The 24,496-nt window shown below is 42.7% G+C and overlaps 1 protein-coding gene across 2 annotated transcripts in view; it reads left to right on the top strand.

Annotated features, from left to right (window-relative positions):
* The window catches only part of MICU1 (mitochondrial calcium uptake 1), a 542,154-nt gene that overhangs the window by 293,097 nt on the left and 224,561 nt on the right, over positions 1–24,496 (top strand). For both annotated transcript variants that reach the window (XM_069240390.1, XM_069240391.1), the window contains exon 8: positions 5,380–5,577. In XM_069240390.1, the coding sequence (XP_069096491.1) occupies positions 5,380–5,577 (198 nt within the window). The remainder of the gene's footprint in view (positions 1–5,379; positions 5,578–24,496) is intronic.

The raw sequence follows: 24,496 nt of genomic DNA, 5'->3' as shown, positions 1-24,496 counted from the left end.
CCGTAACACTAGTAGTGTGTGGCATAGGAAGTCTTGATAAGCAATCCGCTCTTACATTCTTCCCTCCAGTAATGTATTTGGCTTCTAGATTATACTCTTGCAATTTAGATAAGAGTCACACTAATCTAGCGGAAGCCTTACCAAGACCATCACCTCTCAAAAGGAATACTAACGGCTTGTGATCAGTAAATAACTCGAAATGAGTTTCCCAAATATGTCTTGAATTTTTGAACCGCCCAAACACAAGCTAATGCTTCCCTTTCAGTAGTGCTGTAGTTACTCTCAGCACTAGAAAGTGACCTGGATGCAAAAGCGATTGTACATTCTTGACCATTCTGCAACTGCCCAAACACCGCTCCCAGACCCTTAACGCTAGCATCAACCGTTATAAAAGATTTACAATTGGGAATATAAGATTTCAAATTTGGGCTAGATGCGACAATGTGTTTGATATTCTCAAACTCATCATTGACTTCCTTGTCCCAAACAAATTTGCACCCCTTTTTAAGTAGTGACCGAAGGGGTTGGACAATTATAGCAAAACCATTAACAAATCTGGAGTAATATTCACACAGTCCAAGAAAAGAACGTAACTTGTCTTTGTTTGACGGACAAGGGGCTTTCATAATGGCCTCCAGATTGCACATTTTAGGTTTGATGCCCTCAGCCGATATAGAATGCCCGAGGTAGTCTACACTTTCAACTAAAAAGTTGAATTTTTCAGTTTTAATAGTCAAACCATAATTTTGAAGTATGCCAAAGACAACATTTAGTGTGTGCTCATGTTCTTTTAAAGTTGCCGTATGGATGAGAATGTCCTCTTGGAATGGGCAAAACCCCTTTAATATGTCCAAACAATGTGTCCATCATTTTTTGAAAGACACTCGCCGCTGACGCAAGACCAAAAGGTAATCTGAGTAATTTAAAAACACCAAATGGAGTCACAAACGTGGTTAAATCTTGGGAATCATTACTTAGAGGGATCGGATGGTACGCCGAATGTAGGTCAATGGTCGAGTAGAATTTTGAATTTCCCACAGTGGCAATTAGTTCTTGTATATGGGGTAAGGGGTGACAATCCACTAAGATATTTTTGTTGAGAGGTCTCAAGTCTACACATAACCTAAGATCTCTATTTCTCTTCTTAGTAACTACAATCTGAGAAACCCACTCAGAAGCATTTGTGGGAGAAATAATATTGTCTGTCACTAATTTTTTGAGTAACTTACCAAGTTGGTCTCTGATTGACAGTGCGACTGGTCTTACTTTGAGAGACAGGAACAGCACCATCCTTGAGTTTGATAGTATGCTCAAAGCCTTTAACATTCCCAACTTTGTCAACAAAGATGTTGGGAAACTTACAAATATAATGTTCTGGAACAATGTTATTGGGAACAATGTGTAACACAGACTCACCCTTGTCTATGTATGGCTTCTCACCTAGCTTGATAGGATCCTCCTGCCCTGGGCACAGAATAATACCTAGACGTGCCAAGTCCTTCCAGCCTAATATGTTCTCCCCTTCACAGCTACGTAGATTTTAGTAACCGTAGACCTTCCCAACACTTCTAATTCAGCATCGAAAAAACCCAATAAATCAATGTCCTGATCCCTGAATGCTTTGGGTGCAATATCAGCTTTTTCTAAATTCTTAGTATCAGCCATAACTGAGAAAACTTTTTGTCTGCTAAAAATGATGATAGGAGCACCAGAGTCAGCCATTAGAGGTAAAACTCTAGAATCCTATTTGTGAAGCAAAAGTTGATCTTTGATATGTCCACCCCCACCCCTTCTGCATTGATTAGGGAGATCCACAGTAAGAACAACATTAGCTAGTCTGTTAACACAATAGGCTTCCTCCTCCGCATTCTCATTATACACATTACTGATTTTCACTTTGGACCCCGAATTCGAGTAAAAATTTGTTTGTTTGCAAACAGCTTGGAAATGGCCAATTTTGCGACACTTCAAACATTTTTTTCCCAGGGCAGGACAAACAGGATTGTTACCTAAATGATAATGAGAACCACAACGGAAGCAAACCCTACCGTACTGGGGTGGTATCTTTTTATGTTTAGTTGGTCTCTCCCTGACAAAACTTACAGTTGGTTCATCTCCCACTTGATTCACATTCAAATGTTCATTACGTCCAGACCCAACGCTCTGCCCACACACAACTTTGGATGAAACAATTGATCTCTCAATCGCCTTAGCTAGATCCATCACTTCAACCAAGGATGGGTTGCGACAAGCAAGTAGGCGTTCTTGAATTTTTCACATTTTGCTGCAAGTACACGTAAATTAGCTAAAAATGTGTCCACAGATTCATCTGCAGATTGTCTGCACATAGCAAAGTTGAATCTCTCCAGTAGAACATTTGAGTCATCAGAAAATTGTTTTTTAATCCTCTTTTCCTTCGATGTAAACATCCCACATCACATCACCAGAAGGAGGTTGAATTGTACGAAGATTGTCGAATATGCGCTGACCAGCAATTCCCAGATGATTAAATAGAAGCGCTAATTTCCTAGATGGTGAGAATCCAATGGCATCTATCGCTGACAAGTAGTTTTCAAAAATTCTCACCCATTTATTCCATTTAATTTCCGGTTTACCAGCTTTTTGTAAGAAAGGAGGTGGTTGCATGACTAGCTGATTCAACGCCATAATAGAGATTGTTTACACAAATGTCTATTCCAATATATGTAAATTAATTCACCACTTTGTCCTAAAAAAAATAACTTTCTCCAAACAAATAGTTCACTTGCATCTCAAAAAGGTTCAAAACATACATGCAATGGTGCTGCAACAAAAGAAAATGTTTGAGTTGCAAACAAACCAGAAAATTTGTCACAAATGTAATTTTTTTCCTTGAAGGAAACAAAGTAGCTCTAATCTGCACGTCCGCAGTGCCAGAAGTAATAGCAAACAATATGTTCTCAGGCCAGGAAACAGCGTTGTTCATTGCTAAGCAACATCCGACTCGCTCACCTGTACATGTGTCAGAATGAACGCGTCCTCAGGCCAGGAAACGGCGTCGCTGGTCGCTAGGCAACATCGGACACACACGCGCTGGAATGAACTCGTGCTCGAGCCTTCAAAGATAAACACTGCAAAGGCTCGAGCGCTTCCCGATAACGCCTCACTTTTCCGAAATATCCACTTAGCTCACCATATATGTAGACGGAGCTCGGGGCTAATCTTCAACGATGCACATTGGTGAAATTCTCCAAACTTAAAACGCTGTGCAGGCGGTCGGTGGATCACGCAATCGATCGATCGATCGATCGATGTTACCCCACTCCTGGTACCAGAAAATGTAGGAAGCTCTAAAGCTCCAGGTTACCATGTGGAAGAAGAATCCAAATATAGCACAGGAAAACAGTGTAGTCACTTTATTCAGTAAAAGGATCCACGACGGCAGGCAGCACCCTGTCAAGTCTCATGCCAGTAACCAACTGTCAAGAGCTGGCTCTAGAACCCTACAAGGCACTGATGCAGTCATAGAACAAACACAACATAATGGAACAGAAGAGTTAAAGGGAAAGAACATGTTAAAGGGAAAGAACATATTACAGTCAGATCATGTAACCTTATTGGAGATACACCCACAGGAAAAGGCGAGCAGTTTGACACCTTCAGTGTACCCTCGCTGAGGGCTGACACATGCTTGGGCTCCTTCCAGAGGCTGCTTAAACAGACAGAACACCAGCAATGGCTATTTTTAACTGAGGCTATGTACTCGTTGCTCTGAAGTCAGGCTTTACTCACCTGGCCACCACCGGTTCTGGCAACGGTGCCAGCAAATGGAAAACAAGGTTGCAAGCACAAGTTCCCCAGATCATCTTCTTGGATGTTACTCCTCAGGATGGGAAGTCTGCAGCAAGGATGAAAACGTGGGTTAAGTGCTGCTGCCCACCCTCCATAACAGGGTTTGAAAGACACTTATCTGAGAGGAAGCAGGCCCACATGGACCCACTACCTGCAGCACCACGATGGTGTATGTGTGCAGAGGGAGGACCGGGCCCCCCACCTTCCGAGTGCAGAACAACCCTCCCCAGGTGTACCTCTGCAAACAAAAACTGGTGAAACTGGATGCCATGCAACACAGTGCCGCTCCAGCTGTTGTTACATTATACATGTGTGATGCTGGAAAACCAAATAGGTCGAGTTTGTGCTATCTTAAATAGAAAAAACAATGAACAGAGGGAGGAGGGTCGTAAACAAACACAAGGCACTGTGAGAAAACAACAGCAGGAAGACACTGTCCGCCAGCCACTAATCGCTAACCATAAAGAGAACTTGGTCGAAGCTCCAGAGAACTGCTGACGCCGAGGAAAAGAAGAGGCAAAGTGCAACCTTTTAACTAATGATAAGCAAGAAAGGAAGAGTGACCGGGGAATCCTACCAATGGTAAGTAATTGCAAGGTTGTGGGTAAGATATATGTATATATGTATATATGTATATATGTGTATATGTATGTATATATATGTGTATATGTATGTATGTATATATATATATATATATATATATATATATATGATTTTGCCACAGCACAAAGGCTGTGCAGGCGAAACCTAAAAAAAGGGTCAGAGGTGCTTTGCAAGATTGTAAATACAATTTTTTGGGATCTCATTAGAACACCTTTGTGTTTGGGTTCTGCAGTCAAATGTGGATCATATTGCTGCATAATACCGTCTGACAAATATTTTTAAGGAGGCTAGAAACTGAGATTGGGAGGAGATGCATAATTCAAGCACCCACTGCATCTGCCAGAATGGATCCTTTCCCAGTGGCATACCAGACACATGCATTAGGAAACTTACTGATTCCATTAGAGGTTAGCAGCAAACTGACCCACAGTGTCAAGGGTACCATGGGGGTGGGTCGAGGGGCTAGTGAAGGTTGATTAACACTAAAATAAATATATAAATGATGGTAAGTAAATGGAATTCAGAACATTACCATGCTAAAAGTGCACTAAAAACATTCATTCTTTGTGACATTATGCAAACCACTAAACAATTTTGTCCCCTGGATTTCACATCAGTTTAACAAATACTGAGGATGATCGCCTGTTAATATTTTTCAAATACGTATGTTGTGCTTGTATCTTTAAAGTTGTCCCTGTAAATTGTGAATCTGTCTTTGGGTTTGCACCTGGGGTTGTTTCTTCAGTGTTTTCCATTGTGGACTAAGATAGAATAGAGGCTGTTTAATGTATTGCTAGTTGTTTTGTGTAGCACTGGACGGCTTATCCATGTAGTTTCAGGGTAGAGTACATGCAGTTTCTATTTGCTTGATGTGCTAGGGTGTCAACATTGTTTTTCCCTTTCTTCGTGACCTAACAGTAATGCTTTCCTTCATTTTATGTGCAGGTCCAGAGCATAATTCGTTCACAAACGAGCATGGGGATGCGTCACAGAGATCGCTCTACAACAGGAAATACACTGAAGACCAGCTTTAGCTCAGCGCTCACCACATATTTTTTTGGACAAGATCTCAAGGGAAAGCTGACTATCAAAAGCTTCTTAGAGTTCCAACGAAGACTTCAGCATGATGTGCTTAAACTCGAGGTAAATATGTAATTTATAAGAATAAACCTGGGTCATAGGAGCCAAAAGTATGTGCATGGGGGAAACATCTCTCATGAGTAAATAATCCCATCTAACACAGGGGGCAGTATGTGCATTTGTGTATGGTATCTTAAACATGTTCACACATTACACACTCAGCACAGTAGACATACATCACCCTAACAGTCACTGCATTTATACCTATTGGTAACTCACCTGTCCGAGTCATGGAGGCTTGGTTTGTGGATGCACCACTTTGTAACCTGCTGAATCAAGGTCTGTGAAGATAGTGTTCATAAGATGTTCCTGATCCAGTAGCTGGATAAACAATTATTGTGAAATCTGAGTTAGAGGTGTAAATCAAAGGATAACTGATATTTTGCACAAAAGATGCTAGAGCAGTGATGCACATGAAAGAGGAGCATACATTTATAAATAAATATGGCATTTAAAACGGGCAAAAACGGTTACAAAGTACAAATGATGTGATATAGCAGCTGTTGTCAGGCGATCATAGATCGATGGGTGGCAGTTGGCCAAATTGCTGTGGTCAGCCTTAGTGTTGGTCGCAACGTGGACACCAAGGGCTGTTGTCAACACAGCTGACAGGAAGTATAAAGATAAATCCGGGATCTAAAGACATACATGGTAACGAAATAGTGATGTGTTGAATACACAATATAACAAACACATAGGGACCTGTCCTTGATAACAAATAGGCTGAAGGAAAGACCCTTCAGCTTCCCATTACAGTGCCCTGTTATTAAGAAACGTGACAAAGGGTATCACAGTCAAAAATAGACTAAAATTGGAATGTAGTTGGATATAGGACTGCAGAGATACACCTATTCTGTCGCTTTTGAAGAAGGAGATATGTTAGACCAAACCTCAAAAGAACAGACTGTTTATTTATCAGTCTCTACTATTTGTTGTGTTTGGCCAGTCTTGGTTTTAGTGTAGTGCTAGGAGCTGGAGTAGAGGTGGTGGGTTGGACAACAGCACAGACCTTAGACAGTGAATAAAACAAGTGCGTGAGCATGTTAGTGTCCAGAACATAACCATACAGGTTGTAGTTGAGTAAAATAGGTCATCAAAATGAAACCAAATGAAACTAAAACTATTAGGGTGCAACAAACAACGGTTTATATATCCCTTATACTGTATTAGTGACATTGATAGCACAGTGACACACCTATCTGTTTTAGGGTTGCTTTGGAAACTTACCCTGTGCGTTGGCTGCCGTTTTAAGAAGTATTATTGACCTGCCAATGACAACCAGTTTCCTTATAATTGCGACTGTATGAGAGGGGAAGGAAGATTGAAAGGAATTAAATCTAAAGAGTATAAGGCTTAAATGGTGCTTTTTTTATAGGCTGTGTATACAGTGTGTGTGATTTGTCTAAATAGTGCAGTGTTGTATGAGTAGTTGTATCATAATGTTTAGGGACAATGAGGAGGGATGAAGGGCCAGATGTAGGTAGGTGGCAAATTGCGAGTTGCAATTTGCGAGTCCTTCCGACTCGCAAATTGCAACTCGCAATTTGCAATGCAGAACGGTGTCTCAGACACCGTCTGCGACTCGCTATGGGGTCGCAAAGACCCACCTCATTAATATTAATGAGGTGGGTCGCAATTTGCGACCCCATAGAGAGTCAGGGAACTCACGGGGATGGTGGCCTGCTGGGAACAGCAGACCACCATGTCCGTGACTGCTTTTAAATAGAGCAGTTTTTTTTTTTTCAAAGTGCAACCCGTTTTCCTTAAAGGAAAACGAGCTGCACTTTGAAAATAAAACCGAAACCTTTTGTTTCGGTATTTTTCAGAGCAGGTAGTGGTCCATTGGACCACTGCCTGCTCTGAAAAATTAGTTTTTGTGCCAGACACAAAGGGGAAGGGGTCCCATGGGGACCCCTTCCCGTTTGCGCCTGGGTTACCATCCACTTCAAGTGGATGGTAACTGCGCCTTCATTTGCGACCGCAATCGCAGTCGCAAATGAATATACATAGCATTGCGAGTCGCTAATAGGAAGGGAACACCCCTTCCTATTAGCGAGTCAGAAATGCATTTTGCGAGTCGGATCCGACTCGCAAAATGCATTTCTGCATTCCGGTGAGGCTTTTGCGACTTGCAAACGGCGTTTTTCGCCGTTTGCAAGTCGCAAACGCTTTGCTACATCTGGCCCGAAGTTCTTAACTTGCCTTATGTTAGGGTTGTCTGCACAGGCAGGTGACTTAGCAGACAAGGATGCATTGTGGAAGGGATACACTCCTCGAGGGTGGTGACACCAATCAGGGCCTTAGGTCGGTCTCCAGCATTTGCACCTTAATCCTGAAAATCTTCACTTGCTGCCTCTTATCCTGCCATTTCATCTTAATGTCTACACCGTGCATGCCTCCTCCCCCACTTCATTGTCTGAGTATATTACCTACTGCTTTTTGCTTACTGATATTGCACAGAGGCAGCCCATGTAGTTGTAGTTAAATTTGTGTTCAAAAACCCAAGCGATTGATGTCTCATCAGTGAAATTAATCTTCAGTGTTTTAGTCTGCATCTTGGAGTCTGGCTATGATTCTTGCTGCAGGAGGGCAGAGCTGTAAGGTAGGAGTTGTGTTAAAATGAATGTGTCAACTATGAGATTTGGGTTATTTGTATACTATCTGCCAAAGCCTCTCCATTGAAGGTCTCCACCTATGTTGTGGAGGTCTCTGCCCTGGTGTGGTCATGTCTGCCAACAGGTGGAACTTAAAATATGGTCATAAAATAACGTTTGGTAACTTTACAGTCGTAAATGTATTTTTTAGGAGACTCTGTATCCTCAGTGTGGAGGGTGGAGACATGTAGATCTACACTTTGGTGTGTTTTGCCACTCTGAAATGGTGAATCGCAAAAAAGCGGAGAGTTACACCTAGGGGAGGAATAGCTCTACAAGTGAGTAGATCTACACCTGTAAATTTACCTTTTATGTATGGGGCCAATGTCTTTGCGGAGTGAATACAAAAGGACTTTAAGTTTTCAGTGTTGTCATCGGCCAGGGGTTTTCGACCAGAGTCGATCATGTAGAATGACAGAAAATAAATATTTTTACAGAATGCACATTTTTTGACCAAGAAGTAGGTGGCACCCTCTGCCTTTGAGTTGCATTTGTTTAATAATCTGAAGAACTTTGCAAACCAGATGAACTTCTTTATTTTGCCTTATGCGTCCTTCTTACTTAAAGCTAGTTGTGGATGTGTCCAGTATATAACTGGACTTGAAACTGACATGTTCTTCACATCTTCTGCATCTTCTGGTAACTCAAGTGGCACATACATCAACCTGGCTCCCCCTTTAATATGTGTGTCTGTTATATCATGTAATGTTGTTTGCTGTCCTCGGGATATGATCAGGAATCTAGTGCAGCTTTGGTACATGTGGTGTTGCACCATAATATTGAGTTTTACATTTTTACAATTGATAACCGGGATATAGTAGAGGTAGTTTTATAGAGGTGAGTATAGGTTTACTGTACTTAACTCCACGCTTATGTTCCTTGATGATATGTTTTCAGTGTACCTAGGTAACGCAGTTAATCATACTACTGCTACACAGAATTCTGATTGTTGACAATATTCTTGTTTAACAATAGCTTTGTAGCCAACATTCAGACAATGAACTGTGCAGTCACTATAAGTAAATACATATTGTGGATCTTACTACTGGAAATGTTTGTGAACTTTCATTAGTGTTGGCTTGGCTAGGCATACATGAGTCACTGAAAACCACCTGTAATCTGCCTTCAGGCTAGGTGTTTTGACAGTTTTGCACCTCACCCAGACACTGATAAGAGACTTATGAATTTCTTTCAGACACATACCTGCTTGTCTGTATCCAAGAAACCTTGATGCTGGCCATAGTTATTTTCTAAGGCCCTGAAGTATTGAAGTATAAACATGTTTCTTTGCAAAATTGACTAGCTCTAACCTGCTTTGCAGATTTTCTTTTCTGTAACAAAGGAAATGTGGCAGTAGCCCCACTCCAAATGAGTGAGTGAACACTACGCTTAGGGAGACAGAAGCTTCTTGAGTTTGACAGCACCAAGTAATACATGAGGCCCTAAATCATTGTGGTTGCAATCAACAATAGGCAAAAGAGTTTAGAAAAAGAAATAAGTACGATAACCATTGACACTAGACAGCACAGGGAGGATGATGGAAAATGGTCTTATATGGTGTTATCAGAAGTATAAACAAAAAATGCATAAATCTGCTCTTACAGTGATTTTCACATGATCTTTTGACGCAGCCTTCTGAGACTACATCAATATCTTTTGGACGCAGGGCAGATTAACCAACAGGTCATCCTGTCTTCTTAAATAGTTGCACACTTGGTAAGAAATAATCATCTAGTTGTCTAGCATCTGTGGACTTTCTTGAGGTGCTGAGGCATTCTCTGAGGGGTAGTTCCTCTTGGTGTTTACCATCATTGTTTCACCTCTGAAATGAGGAGCCAAGCATGCAAGATCAACTAGCAGGCACCTGATTAGTACCCAACAGTATGTGCTCTGTAATCATCAATCCAGAATTCTAGGCTACCACCTGCTTGAGATTTGTGCCAGAAGATGACTTTTCTTTGTACTCTTGTCAATGTGTGGTCCTTATGGGCCACCCTACCACTTTCCACATCCAGAATTAAAGCTGCTTCATATTTACAGCTGTTGGTTGGACAATGAGTTGCCTTAGTATTGTAATGTTCTGATTTGAATTAGCCAGTTCAGGACAATCACCCAACTCTTAACTGCTGGTGGGACATTGCTACACAGGTGATGATGTCTGAACTGTGCTCAGAGGAAAGCTGCTTCACAGCAATAATCCTTGTGTTCCAGCATTTAAGTTATGTTACCAGCTGGTCAGTCCAGTTCACTGTTCCATGTTCTTGCGATGGGACAGCTCCTGCGTAAAAGCAGTCATGTCAGAGACCTTTTCTTAGTCCGCATGGCCACTCCCCAGTTTACTTAGCATTATGAGAATGAACTCCGTTTACATCAAATCACTGATATCAGAGATTTTAATATGAGCAGGAGGGAATGTATGGGCTACATTTGGTGTGAAAGGACATTAGGGGTCTTGGTGTGGACAAGATTGTATGACATACATCTGCAAAATGGCTAGATTTATTCATTTTTGTGTGGTGGGCTAGTGTGTGGGGTATGCAGTGATTGCACCTAAGGGCTTTGTGACTTACCTCGGGGTGCAAGTGCAGGAAAGTTGCTCAGGACTTGTTTGCTGGCCCAGATCATAATTCGTAACAGGAATTTCCTTTTGTTGAAAAGCCCTTGCTGAGTATCTGGACTTAAAGCTATTAGGCAGGAGTAAGATGCATGACCCAAGACAACCAGAACCAAGAGTCAACTAGAAACAGAAAACTAGTGCTGGAGTTTCTTCACAAAAATATCACTTATTTTATACAGAACCAGGCACAAAGTAACTTTAGTTATGGCATTGAGTTTCTGGGATTGAATAGATAAATGAATGCTCCGCAGTTTGAGACTGATGGCTTGTCTGCTCATCCAATACTCTGTCACGGGTGTCATGTCTAATGCTATAATAGGATCTGAATATTAGCAATTCCCCTAGTTTGACACCTTTCTGGAGAGCTACATACTGGTGCTGGTGGTAGCGGTAGGCAAATGTTCCAGGTTTGGAATGGCCTTTTGTGTCTGTGCAAACCTACTAACTTGCCTGTTTTAAGGGTTTTCACCAGCTCTTCTCTAATCTTTTCCCATACAGAGAAAGGTTGGAAATGTACTTCTGACAAGGGCAGAAGTAAAACTTTTTAGGGTTGGAAAAAGTGGTTAGAGGGAAAGTGAACTTGTAAACGATCAACAGATTTCCACATGAGCAAATCTACACATACATATTGACTGATACTAAAATACAGTTCACAAATATTTTCTAGGAGTACGATTTCCTGTTCTACTTCTGTAAATTCTTATGAATTCATGTAATACGGAAATCTGCACTAATGCAACGACATGTACCATGAGTGCACTTTTTTACTTTCTTTAATAATTTGACCCATAATTCGGTCTAGCATTAACCAAGACCTTTTGTTTTTATTAAAATTCTATTGCTCTCCCTCTCAGTGATTGATAGCAACATGCTGTTTCCCAAGGATTATATTGGCACACTAAGTAGTTTTGTTCAGTGCCAGTAACTGCAGTGGCAGGTGTGCTTTTGCTTTGTGCCATTGTTTGTGAAGACCCGGCAGCTTCCACAACAATAAAGTTTTACAAAAGCCATGTCAAAATAAGACATGCATTGCGAAAGCCATAAGCAGGACCACTGGAATTATGCAGCAGGAGAGAGTCAAATTATGTGGCAGAACTGAGTAAATAATGTGGCAAGAAAAGGCAAATTACGCTGCATAGTTCACTTAATTTGTCGTTTTTAAACTTGGTGACACTCTGGGCACTTGTTGCCCCTTAGTAGTACCAGTTTAACACCCAAATATAGCAATAAGCAAAAGAAAAGTGACCAATCCAGCTTTGCAAGGGGCCTTCTACTGAGTTGCAACACGTTTTCACATTTTTAGTAACTTTTGTACTGTTTGTAGACTTTAACAAAAAATGTTTTGATTCTATTTCAAATTATGCAGCAGCTGATGGATTATCCAGCAGAGAATCTATAATCAAGCAAAAATCGCCTCTGCTGCACAATAGCATAATTCCAGTGCCCGTAAGACTGACCACCAATATCAGACCTGTTGACTTTGCCAATGCTTGTTTATTTTCATGTTTCCATAATCTCCTGAAACTGGCTACACTGATTTTCCATTATGAATATTTTTTGGAATTACTGCAATGCAGCAACACATTTTACTAATTGATCTTGCAAAGAAATGGTGCTTAATATTTCACAGTACTTTTTGCAAAACATTTTTTCCTAGTTGTATTTTTGTGAATTTTTTTTGTTTTTTTAAACAAAATCGTCAGTCTTGCTTTCAAGGTGATTACATGCAAATATTTGCAGAAGAGAGAATTCTGTAAACATTATGAGTAGCCTTCTAGTGTTAAACTTTTGAAACATGTACACATTTTCTTACTGGAACCACGGTCAGTAGTGCAGATCAAGCTTACAACAGTTATTTACAACACTCACACTGATAATAAAGGCTTTGCGTTAGTGAACCATGAATACAAGTTAGAACAGCATCAACATATGGACACAAATATTACCTTAACTGCAGACAATTCCCTTCCTTGTCCCATAAAATAAACTGACAGCCACAGGATTTGTGCTGCAGGGGGTTGAGCTTACTTGTTCCAAGGACAAAATACATTTAAAAACTTGTCCTTCGTACCAAACAATATGTCCTGGGTGTCAGGCTATAGTAATTCAACACCCCTGCTGTGTGTCCGTTGCTGATGATGATTACTCTAAAACAAAAAAAGGCTATTTTTTTTTTTTTTTTACTCCCACCAAAGATTTTTAATGACTAGAACACAGAGTTATTAAACACAAAAGCATAACCCAATATACCCTTGTGGAGCCTGGGTAACTATCAGTAGGTAAGTAAGAGTGCCAACACCGGATTTACTTAAAAGCAATCTTTTCAGTAGATTCGTTTATGATACATTTATGATGTCTAAAAATGAGATCCAAAGTAAATTTAAAAAAAATATTTAGCCTATATAGAGTAATTCAGAAAAATAAATCTGAAATGCAGCTTTATATGTTTTCAAATTTATATTAGAAGGAGCACATATAGAACAAATAATCACAGGGGTTCAAAACGTAAATCTCAATGTACATTGAAAATGCTTGTTATAATGCATTTAAAGTTTTATCTCACAAATGACAATGTACTTATCGCCTACTCTCAATATACAACTAGAGGCTGTTTTTACAAAAATACAAGAGACTTCATAGGTGTTAGCAATTTTTTTTCAAATGAGGTTGGATTATACGTCAATGTTTCTCTCAAGGTCACAGCACACAAGATGCTTCACTGGAGAGCCCTCTTCCTCCCCACATTACATTTTATTTTTATGAACCTACTGTATGTTTGTCCATTAGTGGGTCTTACTGATTTATTTTTATTTTTTTCAGTTGGCCTGTTTTGTGGAAAGTACTCCTTAGAGGGCCTGTCTGATTACATTGTCCACAGCAATCACCTATATTCATATAATTACATTTATTTGTGCTTCACATGTGCTTGTTTTAAAGCACCGAAAAAGCAGCTTGACAGCTTTCATCACCATTTCATTCGTAGCCGACCATGTACTTGCAGCTATATCTGTAGATGTCACCGTTCCCTAACTTTCAGTCAATTTGGATCTCAAGTTCGTGTGTGGCGATTCAAGCTTATTGTAATTTATTCACGCTTATATAGTTTACCTCCGATGAGGCATTGAAGTGCTTTATGCCAGGCAACACGCTGCTCCAGAATCCAAGGTTAGTAGTTTTTAGTGGTTGTTGTTGATCATTGCACTATATATTGTGCTTTCCAAGAGACCATTCTGTGCATTTACTCCAGTATAATTTTGGCTACTAGTATTGTGGGGATGTGAGTTCATGCAGATGGAAGCCGGATTAGTAAATGAACTTGAAGATTTTAGATATTTCAATAAAGGGCAAGTTGTGATCTTTGAGGTGAGATGTGGGCAGTTTTCAGAAATACATTAATAAAGATTAAAGCAAACATACACACGATCCACCATAAACTGTACTCTGAGAGAGGAGGCATGTAGATGGAAAGTAAGAGGCAGTCATTCAAAGAAAAAAGGAGTGGCGACAATTGGAGGTTTAGAGTCAGGGTCAACATGTTCATGCAGGGTTTTAAGAACATTGAGTAGACATGTGAGTTAGTATGCATTCTAATGATTCAAAGCTTTAGAAAGAAACTTCATTATTTGCATGCAAGATATTCTATTAGGTACTTTTTGATAGGCCCTAATTCCAGAGGAACAGTCTGTCCACTGCTGTGCTAGTTCTAGACCACCACTTGAGCAAGGACAGTTGGCCAGGCCAGGCGCTAAAAGTGTAAAGGAATGGCTGGATGCTTATATAAGGGTTCATCAATTGTTTTAGACTGTGCTTGAATGAAGCAGCAACCTCACAATGAAAGCAAAGCCAGAGAGTATATAAGCATCAAAAAGGGGATTTCTGTAAATGTTGGAGCGGATGTCTCCTGATGTTTGCCTCCGTGTTAATTGCTAACGCAAAGTGGGATGCATTTCAATGCCCGTGTTTAACATGGCACAGAATAACAGTTGAGGATAACTTCTTAGACACTAAAATGTTTTGTGTGCATTCCGGTAGCTTGAAGTTGGGCACCTAGACACTGAAGTAAGGAAGAAGAACCGTGATACCTTTAGGAATTCCAATGGGCCTTCTGTTTATCTATGAGATGCAGATTGGTCTTCCTGAGCACTGCCATTTAGTAGAAGGCAGGGGTGATAGGTGGGACTACTGTTTTTGTTTTTCAAGTTGAGGAAGTTTCTAGGCCATGCTCATCCTTTGTCTGTCCTTGATTGCTGCTTCAGGAAGGGTGACTCATCTCAGTGCTTTGATCTCGCATGTGATTGTGCCCTTGTTGTGGGCACTGCAGATTGGAGCCAGCCCTAGTAAATCCTGCTGTGAGAAACGTAATGTTCCCAAAAATTACATCTTGAAGTCAGCCTGAGAAGGAGACTTGAAAGAGAAACCACCCTTCCAATGTGCAGTTGGCAAAATGTAAGCTAGGTTAGGGGTATTTACCTTGAAATAACCCACTCTTAGAGAGTATTGGGGGGGGGGGGGCCTGACGATTGACACCTCACAGTTATAGAGGTATGTCTTGTCCTCCAGCTATCCTGAAACCTTTGACTGGCTCCTCCTTCAGTGACTTGAGCTACAGCATTAGGACCTTGTGCAAACCGGCCATCTGCTGGTGTGCCATGTTGGAGAGAGGGCCACAAGGAGCTTCACAGGATCTTCAGCACAAACAGGGAAGGTTGGTGGGAGGCTCCTTGTCCCAGTTGCCTTTTAACATATAGGTGACATCCACGAGCCAGAGATTGAGTGCAGGGAATTTCTCTTCAACCAGACTTTAATCCTACATCATATATAACTTTCCTCCCTCTTAATCTCTTTATTTTCAAAATGGATCATGGTTGTCCGGTTATAAAAAAAAAAAAAGTCATCAGTCATGCATGACTATTGCACTGGTCCTGCTCTATGACCAGAATATGCTGGCAGCCCGGAAGAAGGACATTGGTCTTCCTCCACTCATGTAACTGAGTGTCAGGTGCCTTGTTGATGATCTTGCCAAGAAAGAGGTGTGTGATGTTACTATTATCCTAATGATTTATAGTTATTACCACCCACCAGCAGATAGTCATATATAAAACTATGCAAAGGGGTTTTAATGATTCAGTAAACTGTGAAAATCTTTCTTAGTTTTGTTTTTTTTTCAAAATTAATTTCTGACCTGGGCCTTTTTTACAATAGCAAACTTTCAATAATGCAGTTAGTAATATGATTGTAATGTCCTGTTGATGGATATAAAGCTGGCAGTGTAAGAATGCAGGTGTATGTTGACTTACTCTGCAGACCAAGGTGAAAGCAGGACTTTAGCTGGGAATTTTGTTAAAATTTGTTTTTGTTACTGTAAGCTATGTTGCACAGCAGCTCGCCTGCTGTATAACATGTAAAATTGTAAAAAAAAAAAAAAAAATCAACAAAGCAAACAGATTTCATATGGGCAAAACATATTGGCTTTACCAATGTTTGTCACATATGCTTTCAAACACTCATGCTTACCTGTTTTCCCTTACTTATGGTTTCTTCTTCGGTTTCTCAGTACATTATCAAGCATATTATTATATTTTTAGATAAGCACCACGATTGCAGACCTTAGAGCTTGACTGCAAAAGCAGCTGCAGAATGTGGTGAAATTTCATAATCAGAATTACGAATAAATCATAGTTCTTACATCTCCATGTATTTTATGTTCTTATCATACAAGTTGATATCGCATTATGGACCAGGGATCACCTTTTTTAAATGAATGTCTGCTTTCCCTTCCAAACTTTGTGATTAAGACTCATTACTGTAAAATTGGTTCATATTTGTGTTCATGAGGTTTGTGCACTACAGATAATTTCTTGGGGATGAAGCAGTTGCATGACCCACATGCTGTACTTAGGATTGTATTTATTTCCTTATATATTACTCTGTTGTGTGTAGTTCATGTACTGTTTAAGAGTGAATGTGTTCTCTAATTAGAAACATGGAGTCACATATTATTCCAAAATATTTGGGGCATAGTGTTACTCATTACAGTGGAGTTAGCGGGCATCCGGTATGTATTGTGCTCTATGTATGCACCTCATAAGCAAATAAATGAAAGATGTTCTAAAAAAGACTGGGTCTACATTTGCCTATACCCTGGATGCTAAAGACTTACTATTTGTAAATAGGTCACATTAGAATGTAATTGCAAACTGGATAAAAAGGATGAATATGTGTAGGAGGCTGGACTGGCTTGTAGTGAGTACCAAGGGGTACTTGCACCTTGCACCAGGCCCAGTTATCCCTTATTAGTGTATAGGGTGTCTAGCAGCTTAGGCTGATAGATAATGGTAGCTTAGCAGAGCAGCTTAGGCTGAACTAGGAGACGGGTGAAGCTACTACAGTACCACTTAGTGTCATATGCACAATATCATAAGAAAACACAATACACAGTTATACTAAAAATAAAGGTACTTTATTTTTATGACAATATGCCAAAGTATCTTAGAGTGTACCCTCAGTGAGAGGATAGGAAATATACACAAGATATATATACACACAATAGCAAAAATATGCAGTATAGTCTTAGAAAACAGTGCAAACAATGTATAGTTACAATAGGATGCAATGGGGAAACATAGGGATAGGGGCAACACAAACCATATACTCCAAAAGTGGAATGCGAACCACGAATGGACCCCAAACCTATGTGACCTTGTAGAGGGTCGCTGGGACTATTAGAAAATAGTGAGAGTTAGAAAAATAACCCTCCCCAAGACCCTGAAAAGTGAGTGCAAAGTGCACTAAAGTTCCCCTAAGGACAAAGGTCGTGTTAGAGGAATAATGCAGGAAAAACACAAACCAACAATGCAACAACTGTGGATTTCCAATCTAGGATACCTGTGGAACAAGGGGACCAAGTCCAAAAGTCACAAGCAAGTCGGAGATGGCCAAATGCCCAGGAAATGCCAGCTGCGGGTGCAAAGAAGCTTCTACTGGACAGAAGAAGCTGAGGTTTCTGCAGGAACGAAAAGGGCTAGAGACTTCCCCTTTGGTGGACGGATCCCTCTCGCCGTGGAGAGTTGTGCAGAAGTGTTTTCCCGCCGAAAGAACGCCAAAAAGCCTTGCTAGCTGCAAATCGTGCGGTTAGCGTTTTTGGACGCTGCTGTGGCCCTGGAAGGGACCAGGAGGTCGCAAATTGGACCAGGAGAGAGAGGGGACGTCGAGCAAGACAAGGAGCCCTCTCAGCAGCAGGTAGCACCCGGAGAAGTGCTAGAAACGGGCACTACGAGGATGCGTGAAACGGTGCTCACCCGAAGTTGCACAAAGGAGTCCCACGTCGCCGGAGACCAACTTAGAAAGTCGTGCAATGCAGGTTAGAGTGCCGTGGACCCAGGCTTGGCTGTGCACGAAGGATTTCCGCCGGAAGTGCACAGGGGCCGGAGTAGCTGCAAAAGTCGCGGTTCCCAGCAATGCAGCCCAGCAAGGTGAGGCAAGGACTTACCTCCACCAAACTTGGACTGAAGAGTCACTGGACTGTGGGGGTCACTTGGACAGAGTCGCTGGATTCGAGGGACCTCGCTCGTCGTGCTGAGAGGAGACCCAAGGGACCGGTAATGCAGCTTTTTGGTGCCTGCGGTTGCAGGGGGAAGATTCCGTCGACCCTCTGGAGATTTCTTCGGAGCTTCTGGTGCAGAGAGGAGGCAGACTACCCCCACAGCATGCACAAGCAGGAAAACAGTCGAGAAGGCGGCAGGATCAGCGTTACAGAGTTGCAGTAGTCGTCTTTGCTACTATGTTGCAGGTTTGCAGGCTTCCAGCGCGGTCAGCAGTCGATTCCTTGGCAGAAGGTGAAGAGAGAGATGCAGAGGAACTCGGATGAGCTCTTGCATTCGTTATCTAAAGTTTCCCCAGAGACAGAGACCCTAAATAGCCAGAAAAGAGGATTTGGCTACTTAGGAGAGAGGATAGGCTAGCAACACCTGAAGGAGCCTATCAGAAGGAGTCTCTGACGTCACCTGGTGGCACTGGCCACTCAGAGCAGTCCAGTGTGCCAGCAGCACCTCTGTTTCCAAGATGGCAGAGGTCTGGAGCACACTGGAGGAGCTCTGGACACCTCCCAGGGGAGGTGCAGGTCAGGGGAGTGGTCACTCCCCTTTCCTTTGTCCAGTTTCGCGCCAGAGCAGGGCTAAGGGGTCCCCTGAACCGGTGTAGACTGGCTTATGCAGAATTGGGCACATCTGTGCCCAAGAAAGCATTTCCAGAGGCTGGGGGAGGCTACTCCTCCCCTGCCTTCACACCATTTTCCAAAGGGAGAGGGTGTAACACCCTCTCTCAGAGGAAGTCCTTTGTTCTGCCATCCTGGGCCAGGCCTGGCTGGACCCCAGGAGGGCAGATGCCTGAGGGGTTGGCAGCAGCTGCAGTGAAACCCCAGGAAGGGCAGTTTGGCAGTACCAGGGTCTGTGCTACAGACCACTGGGATCATGGGATTGTGCCAACTATGCCAGGATGGCATAGAGGGGGCAATTCCATGATCATAGACATGTTACATGGCCATATTCGGAGTTACCATTGTGAAGCTACATATAGGTAGTGACCTATATGTAGTGCACGCGTGTAATGGTGTCCCCGCACTCACAAAGTTCAGGGAATTGGCTCTGAACAATGTGGGGGCACCTTGGCTAGTGCCAGGGTGCCCTCACACTAAGTAACTTTGCACCTAACCTTTACTAGGTAAAGGTTAGACATATAGGTGACTTATAAGTTACTTAAGTGCAGTGTAAAATGGCTGTGAAATAACGTGGACGTTATTTCACTCAGGCTGCAGTGGCAGGCCTGTGTAAGAATTGTCAGAGCTCCCTATGGGTGGCAAAAGAAATGCTGCATCCCCTTAGGGATCTCCTGGAACCCCAATACCCTGGGTACCTCAGTACCATATACTAGGGAATTATAAGGGTGTTCCAGTAAGCCAATGTAAATTGGTAAAATTGGTCACTAGCCTGTTAGTGACAATTTGGAAAGAAATGAGAGAGCATAACCACTGAGGTTCTGGTTAGCAGAGCCTCAGTGAGACAGTTAGGCACCACACAGGGAACACATATATATAGGCCACAAACTTATGAGCACTGGGGTCCTGACTAGCAGGGTCCCAGTGACACATAACAAACATACTGAAAACATAGGGTTTTCACTATGAGCACTGGGCCCTGGCTGGCAGGATCCCAGTGAGACAGTGAAAACACCCTGACATACACTCACAAACAGGCCAAAAGTGGGGGTAACAAGGCTAGAAAGAGGCTACTTTCTCACAATATGCAATATGTAAATTAAACTAAACACATACCTGTAAGTAGGAGAGCGAACAATCTATTAGATGTTAGCCTGAAAAACAATCAAGAACCTAGGACTATAACTGTACATCTATAGTATACTACTGTATAACAATATTAAAACTTCAGCATTGAATGATTTCCCTACCTGATCTTTCTCAGGAATTTTCAAATAATCGAATCCAGGAAATGACTCCTATCTAAGCAAAAACTTTATGTTGCTTTTGTAGATCTAAGATCTGCATTCGATTTTGTCCCAAGAGAGAAACTATGGGGAGTATTAAATAAAACCGGTATCCCAGGAAATTTAGTCCATTTAATTCAAAGATTACATGAAAAAACATTTGCACAAGTCAGATGGGGTAAGCAGGGGGAACTCACCGACAAAATAGATATTAGGAGAGGAGTACGCCTGGGTTGTGTTCTTGCCCCAACGCTATTTACATTATTTATCAACGAGGTGGTGCAAGTCGTTACCAACTGCCAAAATGATGCTCCATCCTTGAACAACCATACAATTCCAATTTTGCTATTTGCTGATGACTCCCTCCTGATCTCCAGAACTCCTATGGGTCTCCAGGTACTTGTGGATAAGTTTAGTTCGTTTTGTGGTGACTATGGACTTGAACTCAACCATAGCAAAACTAAACTTATGACCCTGGGTTGTGGCCCCACTAAGAGATACTCAATTTGTTATAATGGTACCCCCCTAGGTATGGTAAGCTCCATAGATTATTTGGGGGTGAGAATTAGCAACAATCTGCATTGGGGGGCCCAAATCGATAAAAGTTTAGGTATTCTGGCACAGAGATCTGGGGCCATTTTACGCTTTCACAAGTCTACCTCTGAGAGAGTGATTACTCCAACTATTAAAATTTACCGAGCAAAGGCACAGAGCGCTGCGGTCTACGGGTCTGAAATTTGGGTGTCCTCTAGCACTGGCAAGCTTGCAGTGGGGGAAAACAACTTTGTAAGGTCAACTTTGGCCGGTCCTCGCAGTACCCCACTGCTGCCTATGTTCTGGGACCTTGGCCTTTCACGCATCTCTGATGTAATTGCCCTACGACCATTGCTTTTCTGGGTCCGTGTATGGACCACCCCAGAGCTACCCACATACAAGGAGTCTACTCAAGACATTCTAGATAGACCAAATGTACTTACCATTCCCTGGTTTAACCACATCTCAAAATGGTTTCACAGATTGGGTCTTAGTGAGTTTTGGAGTCATCCAGAAAGTATAAGGAAGGATCAGAAGAATCATTTGAAAATTGTTTACTGGATATATGTCAGGGAAAACTACCTGCTGTGCCCAACACACAGCAGATTGACTTCACAATTCTTTGATTTTAAATGGTACCCGTATCTGGAACCATTTATGGATACAATTCTTGATCCATTAAGTAAGAGTCTATATATTCAGTTCAGATATGGTTGTCTGCCTCTTAAATCCTATGGCAGTACACGGAGTGCGACCCCAAGTCCTGATATTTGTCTGAGTTGTAATCACATTTCAGAATCTATTGTACATTTTATGTTTATATGCCCTGCTTATTTGATTGCGCGACGGAAGTGGTTACGACCTGTGTGCAGGAATATGGGGGTAAGACATTGTATTGTTGCCTTAAGGATCATGATAAGGGAAACTTCTCTCCCTCTATCTTGTGCGGTTAGCAAGTATATTGTAGCTGCTTGGCATATACGTACTAATTTTCTGGGGAAAAAATGATGATGAGGACCAAGTTTAAAAAAAAAAAAAAAAAAAAAAAGTGTTTTAGTTGCTAAATTTTAACTACACACCTAGACTGAAATAAAACCCCATGTTTATTTTAAATGTTAGGTATTAGGGGGTTAGGTGTTTTTTCTAAGGAAAATTTTACGTGTTTTAAGGCTGAAATATGTTTTTATTTTACTCTTATCCTTTTTTAACTTAATTCCTATTTCCTTTTTCATTCAATTGTTGGTTGTTTTGCTTTTATGGTTGAAAGTAACCGAATAAAGCTATGTGTTGATGATGATGACTCTTATCTTATTCCTGTAGTAATGATAAACCTCAGTGTAAGGAAATGCCTCCCTGGCATGGTTACCCCCTGACGTTCTGCCTTTGCTGCTGCCAAGTTATGATTTGAAAGTGTGCTGAGGCCTGCTAACCAGGCCCCCTCACCAGTGTTCTTTCCCTAAACCTGTTCCTTTGTTTCCACAGTTGGCACACCCTGGCATCCAGGTAAGTCCCTTGTAACTGGTACCCCTGGTACCAAGGGCCCTGATGCCAGGGAAGGTCTCGAAGGGCTGCAGCATGTCTTATGCCACCCTGGGGATCCCTCACTCAGCACAGAGACATTGCTTGCCAGCTTGTGTGTGCTGGTGGGGAGAAAATGACTAAGTCGACATGACACTCCCCCATGCCAACCTCACACTGCCTATGGCATAGATAAGTCACCCCTCTAGCAGGCCTTACAGCCCTAAGGCAGGGTGCACTATACCATAGGTGAGGGCATAGGTGCATGAGCACTATGCCCCTACAGTGTCTAAGCAAAACCTTAGACATTGTAAGTGCAGGGTAGCCATAAGAGTATATGGTCTGGGAGTCTGTGAAACACGAACTCCACAGCACCATAATGGCTACACTGAAAACTGGTAAGTTTGGTATCAAACTTCTCAGCACAATAAATGCACACTGATGCCAGTGTACATTTTATTGTGAAATACACCCCAGAGGGCATCTTAGAGATGCCCCCTGAAAACATACCCGACTTCCAGTGTGGGCTGACTAGTTTTAGCAGCCTGCTACACACCAGACATGTTGCTGGCCACATGGGGAGAGTGCCTTTGTCACTCTGTGGCTAGTAACAAAGTCTGTACTGGGTGGAGGTGTTTCTCATCTCCCCCTGCAGGAGCTGTAACACCTGGCGGTGAGCCTCAAAGGCTCACCCCCTTTGTTACAGCGCCACTGGGCATTCCAGCTAGTGGAGATGCCCACCCTCTCCGGCCACAGCCCCACTTTTGGCGGAAAGGCCGGAGGAGATAATGAGAAAAACAAGGAGTCACTGGCCAGTCAGGAGAACCCTTAAGGTGTCATGAGCTGAGGTCACTCCGACTTTTAGAAATCCTCCATCTTGCAGATGGAGGATTCCCCCAGTAGGATTAGGGATTTGCCCACCCCCCCCTCCCCTCAGAGAGGAGGCACAAAGAGGGTGTAGCCACCCTCAGGGCTAGTAGCCATTGGCTACTAACCCCCCAGACCTAAACACCCCTAAATTGAGTATTTAGGGCCCCCCAGAACCAAGCAAGAGAGATTCCTGCAACCTGAAGACGAAGGACTGCTGACCTGAAAGCCCTGCAGAGAAGACTGACACCAACTGCTTTTGCCCCAGCCCTACCGGCCTGTCTCCCCACTTCAAGAAAAACTGCAACAGCGACGCATTCCCCAGGGTCCAGCGACCTCTGAAGCCTCAGAGGAATACCCTGCATCTAAAAGGACCAAGAACTTCGGAGGACAGCGGCTCTGCTCCAAAGAAGAAACAACTTTGCAACAAAGAAGCAACTTTGAAAGGACTGCACGTTTCCTGCCGGAAGCGTGCGACTTTCTACTCTGCACCCGACGCCCCCGGCTCGACCTGCGGAGAAACAACACTACAGGGAGGACTCCCCGGCGACTACGACCCTGTGAGTAGCCAGAGTTGAGCCCCCCCAGCGATGCCTGCAAAAGGAATCCAGAGGCTCCCTCTGACCGCGACTGCCTGCTTCTAAGAACCAGATGCCTGGTAAAGACGCTGCACCCGCAGCCCCCAGGACCTGAAGGATCCGACCTCCAGTGCAGAAGCGACCCCCAGGTGGCCCTCTCCCTTGCCCAGGTGGTGGCTACCCCGAGGAGCCCCCCTTGCCCGCCTGCTTTGCTGAAGAGACCCCTGGTCTCCCATTGAACTCCATTGCAAACCAGACGCCTGTTTGCACTCTGCACCCAGCCGCCCCCGTGCCGCTGAGGGTGTACTTCTTGTGCTGACTTGTGTCCCCCCCCCGGTGCCCTACAAAACCCCCATGCTCTGCCCTCCGAAGGAGCGGGTACCTACCTGCTGGCAGACTGGAGCCGGGGCACCCCCTTCTCCATTGAAGCCTATGTGTTTTGGGCACCACTTTGACCTCTGCACCTGACTGGCCCTGAGCTGCTGGTGTGGTAACTTTGGGGTTGCCCTCAACCCCCAACGGTGGGCTACCTTGGACCCAACCTTGAACCCTGTAGGTGGTTTACTTACCTGCAAAACTAACAAATACTTACCTCCCCCAGGAACTGTTGAAATTTGCACTGTCTAGTTTTAAAATAGCTTATTGCCATTTTTGTG

Source organism: Pleurodeles waltl, chromosome 6 (genome assembly GCF_031143425.1).
Source record: "Pleurodeles waltl isolate 20211129_DDA chromosome 6, aPleWal1.hap1.20221129, whole genome shotgun sequence".
Classification (NCBI taxonomy): domain Eukaryota; kingdom Metazoa; phylum Chordata; class Amphibia; order Caudata; family Salamandridae; genus Pleurodeles; species Pleurodeles waltl.
Note: the sequence above shows the minus strand (reverse complement) of the source record. Positions and strands in the feature narration are given on the sequence as shown.